Source organism: Artemia franciscana, chromosome 18 (genome assembly GCF_032884065.1).
Source record: "Artemia franciscana chromosome 18, ASM3288406v1, whole genome shotgun sequence".
NCBI lineage: Eukaryota > Metazoa > Arthropoda > Branchiopoda > Anostraca > Artemiidae > Artemia > Artemia franciscana.
The window spans coordinates 26,507,644-26,529,180 of NC_088880.1; the positions used below are offsets into that span (position 1 = coordinate 26,507,644).

At 35.1% G+C, this 21,537-nt stretch overlaps 1 protein-coding gene across 9 annotated transcripts in view; it reads left to right on the plus strand.

Annotated features, from left to right (window-relative positions):
* The first annotated feature begins 5,065 nt into the window (after nt 1–5,065).
* The window catches only part of LOC136038819 (calcium/calmodulin-dependent protein kinase type II alpha chain-like), a 119,269-nt gene continuing 102,797 nt past the window's right edge, over nt 5,066–21,537 (plus strand). For all 9 annotated transcript variants that reach the window (XM_065722214.1, XM_065722217.1, XM_065722220.1 and 6 more), the window contains exons 1-2: nt 5,066–5,183; nt 15,389–15,530. In XM_065722214.1, the coding sequence (XP_065578286.1) occupies nt 15,472–15,530 (59 nt within the window). In that variant the 5' untranslated portion in view covers nt 5,066–5,183; nt 15,389–15,471. The remainder of the gene's footprint in view (nt 5,184–15,388; nt 15,531–21,537) is intronic.

Sequence of the window (21,537 nt, forward strand, 5' to 3'; positions counted from 1 at the left end):
ATACTCTTTCATAAGATTTAGGAAGCAAAGTGATAATGTTGAACTCCCATGGCATCGTTGAAGCATTATCTTTACTATCAAAAAACTTCAGTGTTTCATGAAATTGCGTACAATAAATTTTGTTTCGCTCACACAAGAATTTCACCTTTTTGACTTCACAGCAACTTTTCATAGAATATAACGGAATTAACCAGATGTGGATCTGAGAAAACCATTTTCTTAAGCATTTTTCCCTTTTATTTATGTCAGGCTTAATTGAAAATGAGTGAGGCTTGGGTGAAAATGTTTTTTATAACCCAATTGTTTTATCAAGCTAAAAAATTTAAACAAGTATACACTATTATACATACCGACATTAATTTGTGTGTGGTTTATTGGAAATATTCGTCTTTGGAAAAGTTTATTAGAAAAGTCTTTGACTATTGGCTGAACTTTCCGGACTCTTTCCGACAAGAGTTTCCGGAAAGAGTTGAACTCTTTCCGACAAATATAAAAAGTCAACAAAGTTATGCAAGGAAAACGGTTGATTAAATTTGTAAACAACTTTATTACCTTTATTGTCGTAAATAAAACAATGTGCAAAAACGTAATCTTTCTTTCTGTTAGCGGAGAGCCTATAATACATCTGTCTTAGCACTGTTGTAATTTAAAATGTGTTTTACCATTATTTATATTTTTACCATGTACCATTTATATTTAGCTATATATCTTTCACCATTGTTTTGAAATTACTATTTTTCAAAATCACCTCGAACTTTTTTTTAGTTAAATCTTCATCGCCTGTTTTGATAATATTTATTAATATTTCAAACTCAATTTCAATGGTAAGTTACATTGGTTTCAAATGAGTTATGTATATTGTTGCAATAGTTTACTTAAGAACAAAAAAATTTAATCACTTTCGACTATTAAAAGGGGCACTAGCCCTTTCATTTTTCAATCGAACGAGCTTTAAGTTTTTAAGGCAGCTCCTTCTATACGTTCAAAACAAAGGTCTAAAACAAATATGTCTATAGGTCTAAAACAAAAAAACAAACAAATTTAAAATAATACATTCTGTCTACATTGCTGTTTACTTAGGCAGCACTATTGCGTTGCCTATGATCATTTATCGTAATAGATAAAACTGTATACCGAAAAGTAAAATTTACTCATTTTAGTGAAAAATTTACGCGCATCTAGGGTGCCCCTTAAAAACCCAAAATTCCCTTTTCTTCCACACAAAATGTATCTAAAATCTTATAAAGTCTGTCCAATGCTTTGTTCTAATCTTAGATGGTTATATTTTTTCTCCTATTCTGACCACTCCCTCATGTGTCTGTAAAAAAATAATTAGATGGACAAACACTGAAAAATTATGGTCAGCAATATCAAAATGATCAAAGACTTGGATCACTTCCATTATTTTTTTATTCCTATTTTTAAAAGAATCTCGCTCTTTACGCTAAAGTTTGGTTTTTTGTTCGAATCATTCAAGAATGGCTTTTAAAACATAAGGGCTGTTAAATTGGATTAATAAGCTTTTTTAAAGGTTCTAAACAAAATTTAGTGGAAAGAGTGAAGTATTGAGAAGATATATTGGCTGTGGGGCTGGGTAACTGCCGCATATATTTAACACTTATAGATTTTAGTCCATCTTCAATTTGAAAGTGATGCCTGCCTGCTTGCTTGCTAGAACGGAGCTTTCCACTCGAAAGCAGAAACATGGTTTGATGAAACGAAAGCTTGGCTGCAAAACTTCAGATACTCCTCTCTGACATAGGCTATATAACTCCGCTTCACTTCGCACACCATAGGCTGGCTCATGGACAAGCAAAAACCATCCTTTTTGGCCCCAGGCAAGAGTTCTGCAGAGCATTCCAAAATGTAAAGTCATATATGTCAATCCGGCCTTTAGTCCACACTTTCCGTAAAAACCGTACAGGTTAGACTCTTACCAGTTTCCAGGAATAAGCTGAGATCGGCGGCATGGGGAAAAAAAGCGGGACAAAACCAAAGTGTTGCTCTCGCAACACAATCAATACCAAGAGACAATCAAATAAATAATGTAGACCAAGGATGAGATACTATCGACATATAAGAAAGAAAATGATGCAGCCTTTTATCAATAACGCATAGCCTATAGGCGAAACTAAACGGAATTTATTCATTTAATAACTATTTCCTGTCGAAGGAGGTCAACTGGGAAAGAATCCGATCACCCGTTCGTAAGTTACAAATACCTCATTTTTTTAATTTTTCCGAATTACTCCCCCCCCCCAACTCCACCAAAGAGAGCAGATCCGGTCCGGTTATGTCAGTCGTGTATCTTGAACTTGTTTTTATTCTTCCCACCAAGTTTCATCCTGATCTCTCCAATTTAAAGTTTTTTCCAAGATTTCCGGTCCCCCCTCCCAATGACACTGGATCCAGTAGGGATTTAAAAAAAGAGATCTGAGTTGCGAAGGTATTCTTAATATGAAATTTCATTAAGATCCGATCACTCCTTCGTCAGTTAAAAATACCTCTTTTTTCCTAATTTTCCATAATTAACCCCCCCCCTAACTTTCCTAAATAGAGCGGATCCGTACCAGTTATGTCGATCACGTATCTAGGAATTCTGCTTATTTTCTCCAACAAGTTTCATCCCGATCCCTCCACTCTAAGCGTTTTCTAGATTTTAGGCTCCCCACCAACTCCTCCCAATTTCACCGGATCCAGTCGGAATTTAAAATAGAAGTTCTGAGACACGATATCCTTCTAAATATCAAATTTCATTAGCATCCGACCACCCGTTCGTAAGTTAAAAATACCTCATTCTTTCTGATTTTCCGATTTAACCGTCCCCTCACCCCCCCCCCTAGATGGTAGAATCGGAGAGACGACAATTCCTAATTTAATCTGGCCTTGTTCCAGATACGCCTGCCTAATTTCATCGTCCTAGCTTACCTGGAAGTGCCTAAACTAGACAAAAACCGGGGCCGACAGACTAACCGACAGAATTTGCGATCGCTATATGTCACTTGGTACATACCAAATGCCATAAAAAGGACATGCTCCCGGCTAATACCTTTTTGGTGACCAAACTGGTGGGGTGGGACATAACATTCAGAAACAATTTTATCCAAAATAACTGACTCAAATAATTTCAAAAATAGTGCAAGAAACTGTTATTGGTTGGAACGAATTACACACTGTAGAATCCATTTGCCTTTTTTCGGGATAGGGGTTATTTGACCAACTGCAAATTAACAAGGAACAACTCCATTTTCTATAGACATTTGAAAAAGTAGAGATAAGTGGTGAAGAAAAGTATAATCAAAATGTGGGGCAGAAATTCCATCAACTCCCGCGGAGTTTCCTTAATTTTTTTTAAAATTAAATAATGCATCACTTGGCTTAATTACAAATGCTGAAGCTTCGTGTTTTTTTCAGACAAGCACTTAATTTTTTTCAAATTCTAATTCAAGGTCAGGATCGGGAGAATAAAACTCATGCTTATAATAACTTATCCACTCAAGCTGAGGAACATTATTTGCACAAATGTATTCACAAGGGCGTTCAACTTTTTTCCAGCACTTCGAAGGGTTCTCTGTAATTTTATGTAATTTATATATATATATATATATATATATATATATATATATATATATATATATATATATATATATATATATATATATATATATTTATATATATGTATCACCATCACAATTCGACCATGCTTGCATGGTCAAACTGCAATGTCACCACCTCAATTTCCTAATGAATTTTTTTGCCTTTTTTTAGGATGTCACTTGCTCTCTTAAAAATTTCATCAACATAGTTGAAACTTGAAATCGTATTTGCTCTAGTTTCATTCAACGGAAAGGATGATCAAACCATAAATAGTCGGAATATATTTAGCTTCAAAGTAGCTGGATCAATTTATCACAGAATCAATTTAGCGGCACATCCAAAACAAACTACTGAAGGTGAAATTGAGTCTCGTTCATACGGCCAAATGCACTTTTTAGACCCAATGACACTGTTGAGGAATGCCTTGCAAATCCTTTAAATTATGGAATCTCTCGCAATCTGATGAATTTTTTGGACGGAATATTGAGAAACACAAACGACTATGCCAAAGGTTACGAAAAAATGAGAGAAGTATAGGATGATACAAATTAACTTGCTGCCTCATTTTGACAACAGCCTCCAAACGTATAGCTCATTTTTAGTGTGCCAGATGATGTTAATTATCGAAGTTTCAACCCTCCTGCATGTAATGAAGTATTCTCTGTGCTTGCTCTTCATGCTGACCTAACTTTTAACCTAACTATTTTAACCTAACTTTTATAATTATAATAAGTCTTTGTGCTGAATTAAAAAATAAGCTTTATAAAAAGGATTTGAAAAAATCATGCAAAGCCATTTTAAATTCAAATAGACACTTTGCATGCTCAATCACCAGATCAAATCACCAAAATCAAATACCAGATTATAAAATCACACACCAGGTTATTCATTCAAACTTGCAAATAAGGTGTGAACGCAAAAAGTTACACAATTAATTGCCCTTCAGACTTCTTTCACACACGGCACAATGTCAATCGGGGAACATGGGCAGTGAACGGGAATCATGTTATTCCCTTTTTCTGTCCTTTTTATGGGGTGGCCAAGCTCAGGCAGTAAAGCAATGTAAAGCAATGTTGTAAAGGTTGTAAGGCAATGTGGCAAAATTTTGTTATTTTAAATATACCGACAATCGTGTGGAGCCTTTTACCTACCCAATGTTTTATCCAGCTGGAACTTCAGGATGGTCGAGGGGTAGGCTACATCATTCAGCTTCTGTAAATCATCCACATAAAACATGGCTTGAATTAGCGAGGTATCATATCGCTTTGTGTTGACTGTGCAAGCTGTGACATCCAACATGCGTCTGATTGGTTTTAATTTCTTGCATTCTGGTGGAAAAATTTTCCAACATTTTTTGTAATGTGTCATTTCGCTCATTTTACAAAACTCTTAGGTTAAATTTGGCGTAAAACACTTCCTGGATTAGTCATTTCTAACTATGGTTATTTCTTCTTTAATGTCTTTCAGCGCCAGATGTTTCATGAAACTGAAGAAGTATTTAGTTTTTTTGTAAAAAATCAATGTGTAGTCAAGATTAATTCGTACATCTTGGATTGAAAATTACTAGTGAAAGACTACACATATAGGTACTGCCATTTGGTTTATAATTGAAGAGTTGGAACCTTTTTCCTTAGAAGTTTGTTGTAATAGGATTAATGACACTTTGAAGCTTAGGCTAGATTCACAATCTATAGTAGGCTAGAGCATAAAGAGGGTCTTTCATCTACACAAATCTTTTTCTCCCAAGAGAGGATTGATTTTCATGAAATTTGGTAAACATATTTGGATTTTATTGCTAATAAATTCCTAATAGGCTAGAATTTTATTAGGATTTTTATTGGTGTGTTTTACTTGGTAAAAAGTAAACACACCATTTTATGCCCCCTTTTTTTTTTCTTGCAAGTACAGTATATAAGTGTGTACAAGACAAAAAACCTATATATAAATCAATTGAGTTAGCACATAGGGGAAACCAGCCCACATTAGGATACCAGGTAAATTTTTAGTTTTATCACAAGCTGTCTAAAGTGCATATTACTGCATATAGTAAGATTCTGTAAAATTCTAGCTAATTGACTTCTTGCTATCTCAGAAAGGGTTTAGGTTAGGAAAATGAAACTTTCAGGGGTGAATCTACAGACTAATGACAAAGAAACAATAGCCTATGCAATCATCAGTATCTTGCTATATACAGTAATACACACTTTAGAGCACTTGGAACAAAAGTAAACATTACGTTCCCCTCCAACTAGACTAAAAATGCATAGAGTGGGCTTGCTTACAGGTAACATTACCTATAGAGCCAAGTGTATTAGTCCATGAGCCCTGTGGGCAGTAGGGCAAGGTCTTTATTCTATATTTATTTTATGAACCAGGTTTTGTTTTGAGTTTTATCTTTTTGAGGTTTTATTTTGAGTTTATCACTCTTTATTGAATAAATGCAGGACTCATGGATAAATATACTTTGCTCAGGTAATGTTACCTGTTACAACATTACCAGTAGTGTTTAACATTACAGGTAGTGTATTACATTACCTGTTAAACATTGCCTGTTTAACAGGTAATGTTACCTGTTAGCAAGCCCACTTTACACATTTTTAGTTTGCCCCCTGAAGGAGAAGGGTAAACCAGAAATGGATGTACTCCTAGAATTAGCATTTCTAGTAGAAACATACTATTAATACATAATACTGCATTGTATAGAAACTATGCAGCTCTACAGCATAGTTTCCAGTTTAGAAAGCTTGTGATGAAACTAAACATTTACCAGACACCAAAATTCAGAAGTCCAAGACTTCACCATTAATTGACCATTTGTTTATATCCTTTGCTATTGCTCTTCTATTGCTTCTACTACAAATTTTTGAGCTCTTAAAAATGATGAATTTTCAATTAAAGTATGAGTTATTGGTTGTTTTTAACAAAATAATACTATGTTTCTCAGTACTGTTTTCTTGGTTGTTTTCAACAAAATAATACTACATTTTTTCAATGCCAAAATTATTTTAAATAGGGTTAGGCTAGGTCACAAAATGCTTAAATTGGAATTTGTTGTAGAAGTGATTATTATATTTGTAAAGAACATAAAAAAAAGGCATCAAGTGGTATGTTCACTTTAATGGTAAGTCAATTATATGAACTCAAAAAATATACCAGCCTAGGTTGGGACACCCCTTAGCCCAGGTTAGGACATTGTATGAATTGTAACTAAACTTTTTTTAAACACATTTATTGAAAATGTATAGTGAAGTACAAATACATAGATAATGAGAAGTTGTTTTGCACTCAATTATTGTCATCTCTTAGCTTGACATTAAAAGACAAAGTTTTATGCCTAGAGGTTGTTTTGGGAAATTTTTTGTTGCTCATATTATTGACTTACAAATAAAGTGAACATACCACTTGATGCCTCTTTTAAGGCTCTTTATGAATATAGTGATTGCTTCTATTGCTAATTCAAATTTAAGCCTTTTTAAGCTCTTGAAAATGACCAAAATGTTTCTAGTTTTAGGGTATTAAAAAGGCTTAAAACTTAAAACAAACAACCTAACTCTTTAAACAAACAAAATTTGTGATATAAGTAATTGTTATATTTGTAAAAAGCTTAACAGAAGGAATTGAGTGGTATGTTCACTTTATTTGTAAGTCAATAATATGAACAAAAAAATACTGTTGTTTCCTCAATAAGAGTTGGAGAAGAAAGAACAGCAACTATTTTTTTTAAGTTTCACTATCTCTATATTTGGGCACAGAAGGGTAGATCAATTTTCTCACATATTTTTTAGATTTCCTTAAGTAAGAAACTTTGTAAACACCTTCTTCTTTACCACTTAATTTTTCAACTATGTTTCTATTGTAAAAGAAGGCAGCATTTTTTACATTGAATTGACAGGGAAAAATTTTCCAGCTTGAAGATTCTCGGCATTTGTTGAAATATCAGAGAGTAATTAAAAACTTTCATCTGAGTCAGGATAAAAAAAAAAAAAAAACTCCTTGAATTATTTATTTTATCAGGCAATAGTTCATCAGTCTTCCTTCCTATCACTCTTATGTTTTGAGTTGACCAAATATCTTTTCTGACCTTTTTTGCTTGCTCAACATGTTTTGTTCCAGTCTTCTTAACCCTTTTAAGAGTCTCTTTCTTGCATTTTCTTCCAGTTTTATTTTTTCAGGGTGTCTGTAGTTTTTTATTTTTTTGTGGTTCTGCTTTTGGATAACCAAACACTTCTTCAGGACTGTGGTAGTTGTTGTCACTTTTACAACTGGAGTTGTAGAAGCTTTTAAAGGAGTGATGGAGTTACTTTCCAGAATGAAGTAACTCCTAGTTTATGGTGGTAAACAAATGCATGTGTTACATTGAAAATAACAGAATGGATTATTGACTCTATTATGAGACAGAGACATTATTCCTAGCCCCCAGAGGATTTGAATTATCATTGCAATGCTGTCAATAATTGGCAGTTGACACAGTGTTGCTGATACAACATTGTCAGTGCTATATTTACTAATATGCCCAAATTTGAGACACAAGAGCCAAAAAGAGGGTGATTTTCCTACTAATTGGGCAGAAGAGGGACAGTTGCCCATTGCAAGAGCCAGTTTACCCACCAGGAGGGACCCCTCTTTAATTGGAGGGGTTAAGTGAATTGGTATTGTCACTTCCCCTGCTCTATAGGATTTTCAGAAAGAAAGAAGCTTCTCTATCATTTCTTCATAACTTCTCCAAAAGATTGAAAGTGAAAGTCACCAAGAAATGCTTAGATTACCTCTCTACCCTGTGAACCCAAAATATGCCATCTTGAGTTTTGCAACAACCATCTCACTCAATAGGAGCCATTGAATTAGCAAACAAGCAAGCCAACTCTTTGTTGGGTTATCAAACTCACAAAGAAACACCAGGCAAAAAACGAAAGAAAAACTTAAGTGATGTCACCCCCAATCATTTTGTAAAAAAAACAAGCAACAAAATATTGCAAAGTATTTGGAGTTCACATAGGAAATTACAGACAAAAACATTTTAAAGAAGAAGGACCCACACAAATTAGACAAATTGTATTTTTGCTTGCTCAGTACAACTTTGACTGGTCAATAAAATGCTTTGAAGAAGTTGAAGTTCACTTTACTAAAGAAAAACTGACGGAAAAATTACTGCAGTATGCATCTTCATTAAGCCTTTCTGGTTCCTTTTTAGAGGGAAAAGAACCATCAGCTCAAAACTGGACTCAATATGTCATATATGGATTAGAATTTGACATTACAACCAAGTAAATACAAGAATTTCTGGTTGATGATCAAGGTAAAGCTGTATTCCTTGTAACAGCTCAAGAATCAGTCTGTCTAAAGCACTAAAATGATGGGGGAAATTTATCTGCTCATCAAGGCAAATTCAGAAATCAACTGAACCTGTATTTATATGGGTAAAAAACAAATTACAAAGTTTTTAAACCAAAATCATTTCAGTGCTCAAAATGCTTACTGCATGGTCACACCTTAAAAAATTGCAAAAAAGAAATTTCATCATGCCAAAAATGCGGTAGTGATGCTCCCTCAATTGATTCTTGCACTGAAACAAATGCTTATTGTAAAAACTGCAAGGTTTTTGGCCATAGTTCAATGCAAAAAAAATGTTTGTCCTTTGCAACAAAGAAGAGCATGATATCCTTTGGATAATCAGCAACAGCAAATCTTCCATACAGTGTTGTAGCTTCCAAAATCTCAACACCAAAACCAGCCAGGAGAAACAAAAACCCCCCATGAGCAAGAAAATTCACAAGAAACTATGTAGAACAAACTCCTAGCAGTCAAACAGAAAAAAATTCTTCTAGAAAAAACTTCTAAAATTCAAGCAAGAATTTCCATCACTGGGTTGCCCTCAGAGAGATTCTGCATATCAGAAAAACCAGTCACAGCCTAATAATACAACCTCACATTTAAACACATACCCAGTAGAGCTGCTACACAAATTTGCAGGTACCTAATAATGCAATTTATGATTAATGCAAAAGAAGATTCATTGGAAATCAAGGCTTGGTTGACAAGAAAAGCAACAAACCTGTTTGGAATGGATATCTGGAAAGTAGCTAATGTTAAAATGGAAAGTCTCAATTCAGAAGTGATCATGCCAAAACTCAATGAAACAAAAGCCCCAACAGTAGTTCCAATAACACTCAGCAAAAAGCAATGAAATCAAAAGGATGATAGAGCAATGATAAACCAAAGACTAAACAGTATAATCACAAAAGGGATTTCCCCACAACAAACTGTGAGTAGCCTTAAAATTCTTCAATGGAATGTGATGTCTTTAAATAGTATTATATTAAATGAATTAGTTGATTGGAATTGCGGGTATGGTGTTGACATAATATGTGTGTAAGAGACTCACCTCCACAGCCTTGTGACTGATAATGATACCTGGTTTCAGCATATATAGAAAGGATCAGTCAACAGGTAGGAGAGGCAGTGATGTGGCAATATTTGTTAGGAATCGGATTTCCCATTTGGTTTTGGCTTACATGGATCATCCCAATGAAGTTGATATAATTAGTTTCTATATAATTATAAAGAACCAGCCACCCTTAAAGATAACATCCTTCTATAATCCAAATGGAAATAATAATATAATAGAGGTGTTAAGAGAAGAGATTAATGACAAAATACCTATTTTGTTAGGGGATTTTAACACCCATAGTTGCATGTGAGAGAATTGCAACTCATCAAATAAAGCTGACTGTCCTCACACTGTTTTGGCTCCCAACTCATTACAATATAAAACATAATAAATATTTTACATTTGATTTGCAAATTGGCCCAACTTGGATCATACCATTTTATCATGGGTGTTAGAAATGCAAACTGACCATAGTGCACAGTTGGTTCTAATTGACAACCAAAAATATGATACAAATCAACCAACATATAAGTTTAATCCAAGGAATCAAACTGGAATCAATTCAAGGAAGAATTAGATAAAGCAAATTACAATGAGCTGACTGATGAAGCTGATTTGGAATCTCAAGCAACAAAGTCTCTGGTATCTTTGAGTGTGCAGCAAGATCAGCAATTCCACAGGTACCAGACCCAATAAAATTTTCTTCTTTAAAAAAACAGGCAAAAATTTGGTGGAATGAAGAATGTAAAAAAGCTCCTGTACTCATGCACTGTGAGTACACCCCTGTACTCATACACTTTTGTTATTAAGAAAGGCTGAGTCATTGGTAAAGAAGGCAGTATTGGTAAAGAGAGGAAAGCAATTGACATGGGAGGAGTTTACCTCAGAAATTGACTCAAATTTTCCCTCAGGCAGGATACACAGTTTCACAAACAAAATGGCAAAAAGTAATAGGAAAAGTAGTAAGACAATCCTAAGCTTGTCTGTTAATAGAATTAATCTTCTAACAGACAAAAATAAAGCAGAGGCATTTGCTGCTAGTTTTAAGACCTTATAATTAATAATCTTGCAAAACCAAGTGTTTGCAAACAACACAGTAAAGCTAAATATAAGGAAGACGTAATTCTCCCATTCACCCTTTCAGAATTGAATGATTTCCTCAGTGAAGCAAACATACTTGCAGCACCAGGAGAAGATGAAGTCTGTTAAAAATGGTATATGTGTTCGAAAAATATCCAGTTAAATAATTTTATATTTCACTGTCAGTAAAAAGGTATCATCCCTATTTTGAACTGTTTTACTTTCATCATTATTCTTGAAGGAGCCTACAGAAAAGCCAAAAGAGAAGGTATACCACTAATTGCTATATTAGTTGATTCTCAGGCTGCTTTTGATTATGTAAGTAGATACATCTTAGGTGATGGCTTTAAGATGTATGGATTTTCCTGAGAAGTTGGTAAATTTCATATTTGATTATTTGTCAGATTAAAGTTACAAAGTCAGAGTAAACAAAGATTATTCTGAAGAAATCCAACTTGATACTGGTCTACCACAAGGTTCTGCACTTATTCCTTTGCTCATTATACTGCTCCTAAATGAACTTTTCTTCAGTAGTGACACTGCTGGAAGAGCTGAATTTGCAGCTGATCTGATAATATGGGATGTGTGGTTCCATAATGCTATGTCTGACAGATCATCTTCCACCAGACCATCCTCCACTGTCAAGTGGCAGTGAACTATTGATAGAAATACATGATGGCAGCATGAACATCTCTTCCAGCCTTTCCCAGAAATTTCTAGGCATTTTTGAAGCTGCATGGTGATACTAGTTTTTTGCTATTGAGTGACTGATGGACCATTAAAATTTTGTCTGCTGTTTCATGCTTGATTTGGTTTCTACAGTGGGTCTTATTAGACTTTGTAGGACCTCATAAAAGTCAAAACTTTGACAAAGTCAACTTCAGATCTTTTGTTAAATGAATTACCATCCTCCAAAAATTGGTAGGAAAATTTAGCAAGCTCACTGATTTGATTTATTGCATCTGTGAATCCATCCTGTGTCATTGAGTTTGCACCAAAAAGCAGATCAAGCGGAGTAGCTGCAGCCAGGACAGGATCATATACAAATACCCTCCTTGTGTCTTGGCATTTGTGGATTGTTTCCCACCATTGAAAAGCACCGTTCTGATATCCTGAATGCCCTCATTTATATCACACCTTCTATCGATTGACAAAGACCGTAAAGGTTTTCATGACTCTTTCATGAAGCGCTTAGATTGGTAGATAGATCCCCAGTGAGTTTTGATAGGTAGTTCTGGGATGATAGTTTTGCCAAAAAGTGCAATCTGCATTTTGTTAAGGATAACTTGAGCCATGTGATGAGACCTGACAAATGTGATGTCCTTAAAAATATTATTGATACATTGGTTTATGCTTTTCATAGTCTCTTTTGACTCTTAATAAGTGAGCTAGAACTTTCAATTTCCATTTAAATGAGCCCTCTCTGAAGTTTGTATGAGTATCCCTTCCATAAGAACCATATATGCCCCCAGGGCATAACTTACTACGCCTGGCCCCAGGCCCTGGGGGTTTATATCGACACCCAGGTTTTCTTATCTGACCTTTGAACTATTTTTAACAAAATAGTTATCTCAAAATTTCTATTGGATGGGTTTGAGGAAAAAGGGCGTGATGGGGGGCTAGTGGTCACCGGATCTCTTTTGACTCTTAAAATGTGAACTAGAACTTTTACTTTCCAGTCAAATGAGCTCTTTCTGAAGTTTATACGAACATCCCTTCCATAAGAACTATATATGCCCCCAGGGCGTAACTTACAACGCCTGCTCCAGGCCCTGGGGGATTGTGTTGACACCGGAGTTTTGTTAGCTGACCTTTGAACTAACCTAGGATAGAGGATAAGATTAGCTACATAGGAAAAGTGTATTGGCTCATGTCAGCTGCTCTTTCAGATAAGCCAGCATATTATTATCAAAACAAACCAAATGGCTTCCTATTTAATTTTCTCTGTTGTTTTCCATTGTTAACTGGCTTGATTTGGGTGGCTCAAATTAAAGTCTGTTGCTAGAATAAAACATTTAAGTATGTTTAATTTCGGCAGTTAAAATAACTGACAAAATAGTAAACTAAGACCCACGCCCACAGTTAAAAAATTAGAGAAGGATATTATGGAAAAATTTATAATTAGAAAATGATTATTGTTACCTGGAAGTAAATAGAGACAACAAATTCACCTTTTTGTGTTTACTTAAAAATGATCAATAAAAGGACATTCTAACCACTAAAATTGCTAGTAATGGAATATAAGGAGTAGCAAAATATAGTCGTTATTTGGTAGCTGTGTTACAATATCCTGACAAATTATGCATTTAGAAATTAAATATGTCATTCTAATTTCTATATGCTTGAACATTATGTCGTTCCAAAATTTACATTAAATAAAGCGCAAAAAAAAAAAAAATCAGAATCCATCACTCCAAAAACTCCAGGGGCCACAATTCAAATTTCAGAAAGAGAGATTTTAAAGCTGTGAGGTTGAAAATCTTTGTCCCACATCAGGTGGAATCTTGGATTAGACAATTTTGCTCTTTTTATTCTAATGCCTGTATATTTGTCAGCCTTGCGTTATCAGTTGATGATGCCTGAGATACCTTAGAACGGGAAGTTAGTTGGGCTTCACAGATGAAACTTTCAGGGATTTTCAGTGCTCAGTATTTGAATTGATTTCTGGAATTTTCTTATAAAGAATAAAGGACACATGTCCAGAAAGTGCTTCAAAAAGTATGTTTTCGGCCTGACTGTCTGTAGTTCCACATGTTTTAGTCTGTTTTCTTTTGTAGAGGGACAGGATAGAGTCCTGAGGCTATCCTTTGGGATAACCCCCTCCCCACGCTCTGTCTCCTTTTGATGTAAGCTGTTCTTTTTGTTGTATCTTACTTTTGGCTGTTTAAACTTGTCCTCTAAATGGACTCTTACCTAGGCGTCTTCAATTACGTGTATTCAAGGAAATGGGATGTAATGTCTTATCAACCTACCTTTAATATTTAAACTTTGACAAGATCAATTTAATGAAATTTGAATAAACCAAAGAAACAAATTATGCTTGTGAGATCATGAAGAATTCGATGACGTCAATTCGGGGAGAGGGAATTATGCTTTCCCCTTGTTTTTTGCCCCTCCCCCTAGATATTGTAATTTTGTTTTTTTTTTGGGGGGGGGGTAATTTCTTTTAAAACGACTTGTATTTTCATCGAAAAAAGCGAATCATCATTCGAATGAACATTCAAAAAGGAAAAGCATTCCCCTCTCAACTCTTTATGAATTAGCTCCACGGGCAAAATTAGATGTAGAATGGACTTGTCGATGACGTCAATTCAGGGAGTAGATTCAAACTGAATCGATGACGTCAATTCAGGGAGAGGGAATTATGCTTTCCCCTTGTTTTTTGCCCCTCCCCCTAGATATTGGAAATTTTTTTTTTTTTTTTGGGGGGGGGTAATTTCTTTGAAAACGACTTGTATTTTCATCGAAAAAAGCGAATCATAATTCGAATGACCATTCAAAAAGGAAATACATTCCCCTCTCAACACTTATGAATTAGCTCCACGGGCAGAATTAGATGTAGAATGGACTTAAATGTGTGAAGAAGAAGATAAATTGCAATAACACACAGAGAAAATGCTAGATCTATAAAATAAAATACAGAAGAAAATTCAAGAAAAGCACAATGTTAAAACCAGCAAAAATTGCCCTAAAGAGAAGGGTGCTGTTAACTGTTTACCCCCTCCATTGGCACAATTTTGTCAAAATACTGAGGGGGGGGGGGAGAGTTGGAGCTAATTTTTCCAAATAAAGGGGAAATGACTGTGAAAACTGAAAACTGATCCTTATATTGCCATAAAGGCAAGAATATACTGAAGAAAACTGACCTGTCTCTCTGGATACTTGAATTATGCATTTTTCTACATATCCACTTTTTGCATTCATTGAAACATTAATAGCAGGTTAATTATATGTACAGTATAGTAACACAGAATAATCTTGAGTAAATTGTGTTTTTTGGAGGGGAGGGGGCAAATACGTCAAATTGAATAGTAGGCTATATTGCTGGAGAAAAGGTTCTTACCCGATATTTTTACATCTTTCAAAACCCTAATACGAGGCAAACTATTTGTACAGTATGAAAACAGGTGAGACAATCTTAAGTAGATTGTGCTTTTTGGATACAGGGGGGGGGGGGAGATTCGTTAAATTCAGTTACATATTGCAGGAGAAAAGGTCCTTACTCATCTTTCTGCTTTCATTTTCTTTTTCAATTTCTAGTAGAATCCACTAGATTCTTACACATGACTTGAATCTGTTAAGTTTTGACTCGTATTTTTTTAGGCTTATAATTTGTATGGAGAAATTTGTGCATTTAAGGATTTAGAAAGCTGAAACAAAGGAAAGAGGAAAACAAAGCTGAAATAATGAATAATGCCTGCACCCGATTCAGTGATAATTATGAGCTGAAAGAAGAACTCGGAAAGTAAGCTATATTTTTATTTTGTTTTTTTCTTTTATATTGATTTATGTCTACACAAGATGGAGACTGAGGGTGACTCTTCCTGAAGAGTTTTCAGATGATTTCAGAAACATTTAAAGAGACACACGCTTATTTTACATATACTGAGAGTGCGCTGTCCAAAGTATCGAGTTGGAGAGGAGGCGGGGTGGGGGTGGGGAGAAGGACTCCAGAGTACATGCTTGATTGGGCCAGTAAAAAAAAAGAAGCACGATTATATATCGTAATATTATGTAAAATCTAGTGCTTCTACCCAAAGCTCTCAGAAGCGGTTCTTCTGGACAGATTTCTTTGGTGGGGAAGGGAGGCTTCTATTCCAGGGCACAATTGTGTCTGTGAACAATCTTGGAAGGCTTTTATTTAGATTATTTGATAGATAATTGAGGTACTTGCAAATCATCAAATATTTTGAGCATACAAATTTGTTTTCATATTGAAGTTAGTCTCAGAAAGATATTGCCTTGTAAGTACTAACATTGATTTCCCCTGTGTAACGGTAGACCTATGCGTGTCACCGTAGATTAGTTTCGAAGACTAGTTCTAGAACTTACCAAATTGGTTCCTTGAATAATTAACGATGCAGAGGCTGTAGAAAGGCTTTTCTCTGGGGTGTCGCTCCTGTCTTGATAAATAATGTTGCACAGGCTGTGGAAAGGCTCTTCCTCGGCACAGCTCTCTTGCCTGGCTTCAATCCTTATATTGGTGTAGCCAAAAGAAGAAGAAAAGGCAAAAAAAAATCAGCTAAAAGAAAAAGAAAAAAAAAAAAATAAATGACGTTCGGAAGTTAATCTTGACAATATGAGATTATGTTGAACCATGAAGAAGTACGAGGTCAATCGCAGCCAGTGAAATACATGAAGAATTTAAATATTTTGACTGAGAACTCAGTGCAGAATGAAGAATAGAAAATATAGACAGAAAATCATAGGAAAATATAAAAAAAGGTTCAAGCCTAAAAAAAGCAAAATATAAGAGGTCCTTTCTCAAGTAACAAGGAAAAGGAAACGCAATAAAAAGTTGATGCTGAATGTTTGGTTAAACTTTCAGTAGGAAGTTTATTTTTTGTTACGTTTTTCTGAATGCTAATCTTTTTCCAAGTATGGTATTATTAGAAGTCTCATAAGGGTGCTTGTAAAAAATTGTAAGCATTGGAATTGATAAGAGTATTGTAAACGGGACTGAGATAAGTATCTATTAAGGGTGAATTTTTTGTGGATATACTTCTTGATTTCAACTGCTTCCCTGAAAACTTACGTCTCGAAGCTCCCTCATATACAACTTTTTCAAAGATGGACTGATCTTCTTACAAGTGAAGTGTAGAATGCCAAATAATTGATCCAAACAGCCCTCAGTGTCCTCCTAGGATATTAGACTGGGTTCTGTATGTAATTTCAGGGTCATGGGTGTTTTTTTCACAGTTGAAAAACTTTGTAAGGGTGGGAAAATAAGTCTGCAAACCAAGATTTGGAAGCTACTGTGTTGAGAGTGGTCAAGCATGGTTCTGAAACGTCAGTGCTCCGAAAAACGGCGGAGAATTTGCTAGATGTTCCCTGAGTACCGCCGTTGGCTAGACGCTCCCTGAGGAACTGCCTACGGATTTTTTGGCTACCGCTCTGATTGACCGTATTAAACAAAAATCAAGTTGTATGCCAAATTTGGCTCTATCCTGCTTTTAGGGATAAAATGAGAGAAAGGTTGAGATGGCTAAGACACGTTTTGCAGATGAAGGAGGACAGATTGCCAGGGATCGTCCTTTTGACCAACCATTTAGGGCCGGACGATAAGCAGTTCATCCCTAAACGGGGTAAGACGAGGTTGTAAGAAAGGATTTAAAAGAAACTGGAACTTCTTGGGAGGGTGCAAAGAGGAAATCTTTGAATAGATTGAAATGGAGGGGGAGTATGTGCTACTGTGTTTGTACTAAGAGGCTTGGTGCTGCAGTGAGTTGTTACTAGAAGCATTTGTGGCGTATTTCTAAGTTGATGCATGCTGACAATTTAATCCCCTTCCCCCCATAAATATTAACATTTTCATTACATTCCTATTTATCAGGAAAAAATTATTGAAAAAAGAAAATCTTTTCTTCCCTTGGGGATAGTCTTCAAAACATATTCGCAGCTCAGTTGGTTTGGCTAAACTTAGAATTGAGCCTGGCAATCACACATGCAAAATTGTTTTGCAAAAGTAGTGCAAATTTTTGAGAATCTGGCATTGAAGTCCATCTTGTGGAATATGGATATTCCTTTCTAGCAGATGACCGGTACGTTGGTATCATTGCTCAGTTTTATGGGCTTCTTTAGTTTAGCCTTTTTTTTTTAGCATTAGGCACGTTTTGTCATGATGTTTTGAACTGTCAAATGATATGAATAAATCGTCAAACCCGGCGTAGACTAAGATGCGCTTTAATATAGTTAATTGTTTTTATTTTATTAAAAGTTTGTAAACAATCTATGAGAAAATTCAAAATGCTGAGGATAATACCGCGACTCTTTATTAAAGGTTTTCGGATTTTATCCTGCCTGTCGGAAGGAACATAGTCTATTTTCAATTATTGTAATCGAATGATTTTTTACTTCAAATTCTGTGTTGGGGAAAAGGTGACAGATTTTTTTTTCTCCAGTCCTCACGTTTAAATATATACAATATTTTTTTCCATTCAGTTTTGGGCCGGTCATCCGCCAGGCACTGTTGATAGTGGATAAATAGAAAGGAATGCCTTATCTCTTCTGTTTTACTTCATAAGGATTAATTTGATTTATTCTTACATGATTGTTGGTCATTTACATAGTGTTATCAGTATGTTGTCATTTTTATGGAAGAATAGCCTAATCCTGAAATATTGTTTTCTAGCCCTGGTTTGTTTCATCTATGATTTAACAGCAACGAAGCATTTATTATTTTTTTCTATAACGTCTTGATAAAGAACTAAAATAGTCTAAGTAAAAAAAAACAAACAAACAACTCGAACCACGTGCGAAAAACCATAGGACCAATTCTATTCTTCACTTGAGTTTTGGATACTTGTCCATTATTAAATAAAAAAAAAACAAGTTTTTTTTTTAACTGAAAGTAAGGAGCGACATTAAAACTTAAAACGAACAGAAATTACTTCGCATATGAAAGGGCCTGCTTCCTCATCAACGCCCGGTCTTTACGCTAAAGTTTGACTCTTTCTCTCAACTCTACTTTTTAAAACAAAAAAAACTTTAGCGTAAAGAGCGGGACGTTGATGAGGAAGCAGCCTCTTTCGTATACGAAGTAATTTCTGTTCGTTTTAAGTTTTAACGTCGCTCTTTACTTTCAGTTAAAAAACTTGTTTTTTTATTTAATTTCTGAACGTTTTTGAATCAATGCATGTTTTGATTTTTGCTCTCTGCAGAGGAATAATTAAAACGAAATCTGCATATTTTTTTTGGCTAAATGGCTTTCTCATAGTTTTGATCGAATGATTTTGAGAAAATAAGGAGTGGGGGAGGAACCCTAGTTGCCCTCCGATTCTTTGGTTACTTAAAAAGACAACTAGAACTTTTAATTTTTTACATATATGATTACATATATTACATATATGAGGGGGGTTCACCCCCTCGTCAGTGCCTCGCTCTTTACACTAAAGCTTAAATTTTGTCCCAATTCATCAAGAATGATCTCTGAATCACAAAAACCTTAGAATAAATAGTTGAAATTACTGAAAATACTTTAGCGTAAAGAGCGAAGTATTAGGAGGAGGTGAGCCCCTCATATGCGTAATAATTTCTGGTCGTTTTAAGTTTTAATGATGCTCCTTACTTCCAGTTGAAAAAACTTTTCATATTTATTTTTTCATTTTTTTTTACATAATGCTAGAAAATCCTGGGCATTTTCTTCCCCAATGACGAATTCCTCGATAAAAGTTCCCCCAACATATCCCCCTCTTCTCAACCCCTCCCCCAACCAAAAAATCCCCTGAAAACGTCTGTACACTTCCCAATAACCATTACTATATCTAAGCCCTGGTCAAAGTTGGTAACTTATAGCCCCTCCCACCGGTACTGTGGGGGAGTAAGTGGTCCCCAAAGACAAAGTTATAAGGTTTTTCGACTACGTTGAATGAAATGGCTATCTCAGAATTTTGATCCATTGACTTTGGGAAAATAATTAGCGTGGGAGGGAGCCTAGGTGCCTTCCAATTTTTCGGTCAGTTAAAAAGGGCACTAGAACTATTCATTTCCGTTAGAATGAGCCCTCTCGCAACATTCTAGGCCCACTGGGTCGATATGATCATCCCTCGGGAAAAAAAAACACGCATCCATGATCTGCCTTCTGGCAGAAAATACAAAATTCCACATTTTTGTAGACGGGAGTTTGAAACTTCTACAATACGGTTCTCTGATACGCTGAATCTGATGATGTGATTTTCGTTAAGATTCTATGACTTTTAGGGGGTGTTTTCCCTATTTTATAAAATAAGGCAAATTTTCTCAGGCTCGTAACTTTTGATTGGCAAGATTAAATTTGATGAAACTTGTATATTTAAAATCAGCATTAAAATGTGATTCTTTGGATGTAGCTATTGGTATCAAAATTCCATTTTTTAGAGTTTTAATTACTATTGAGCCGGGTCGCTCCTTACAACAGTTCGTTACCACGAACCGTTTGATTCAGAAAACACCAAGAATTTAGTTCGTAATATCAGACAATAACCGATTTATTGATGTCTGTACTCGAACAGAATTAGCTGCGGCTCAGCGGAAAACTACATTGTAGCTTTATTTTAACTAAATATTTAGTTGGTATTTTTGTTAGATTAGGTTACATTTCGCATGCACCCCCGCTATAATTACCCCCCTCCCCCTAATGTGCAAATATACAGCCCAAATTACATATGTCCTATTTATCTCCCTAGCGTCTCAGTTGTTTCAACCCCTTATCTATAAATTGAATCAACCTCGATGTTTTCTGAAGAATGAACAAGTACCGTGTTTTGTCCAAAGATACCATTTCTTTAATATATTTAAATTTTCGGTCACTATGGGCTAGAGTTCGTTCTTTACTAAGTTGTGTGTGATGCCAAAACCATGACAACTAATGGTGATTTTCCATGCTACCTATATATATCAAAGTCAACTCGTGGTAACTTTGCAAGCTTAATTCTAAACGTACTAGTTGGTTTGTAACTATGTAGTATTGAATAACCAAACAAAATAAAAAAAAAGGACAACGATCAGTTTTGGGAGTATAGTGGATAAGACTATGAAGGCTGCCTTATCGAATATTTCGGCTATGTAATCAACTGTCGTTGTGAGGGAAATTTAATAAAAACAAACTTAAAACAAATAATTCAAACTAAAGTAATAAAATCAATTTTGAAAGTCTCAGCAAGAACCTCACGTAGGTTCGGCCAAGACTAACCAAAAAAGATCATTCCTGCTATTCCGATTGAATAAAGTTTTATCAATTAGATTCTAGTTAGTTTCTTGTATGCCTAGAAACAGGTTCATTTTGATTGGTTACTAAATTTATTACCTACAAATAACAAATCTATTGGGACAAATCCTTTTCTTTGACAGTGAAACAACAATAAATTCTCTGGATATTTCGGTCATAAGCAGATAAACCCACATATAGCAGTTTGTCTGCTGATGACGGCAAGGGCAGATCTAGAGCAAAATCTTGAGGGGGGATTGTGACAAGGGTAAAAATACTTTGGTCTATAATTGACCAAACTATTAAGTTTTTAAGGGTAAAAAGAAAAATACCAAATGAGAGTGCCAGAAAAATCTTTGGATGGGGGTGTCGTCCCCCTGCCCCCTCCCCTGGATGACGTCCACTGTATATGTTACCAAAATATCCACATACGTTGTGTTTTTCATTGTCAAATAAAAGGATTTGTCCCATTTGCACTAATTTTATTTATAGTGTATAAAATAATTTTATACTTAAGTTATATTTATATATATATAACGTTGAATGTGTGTGTACTCACCCAAGTATC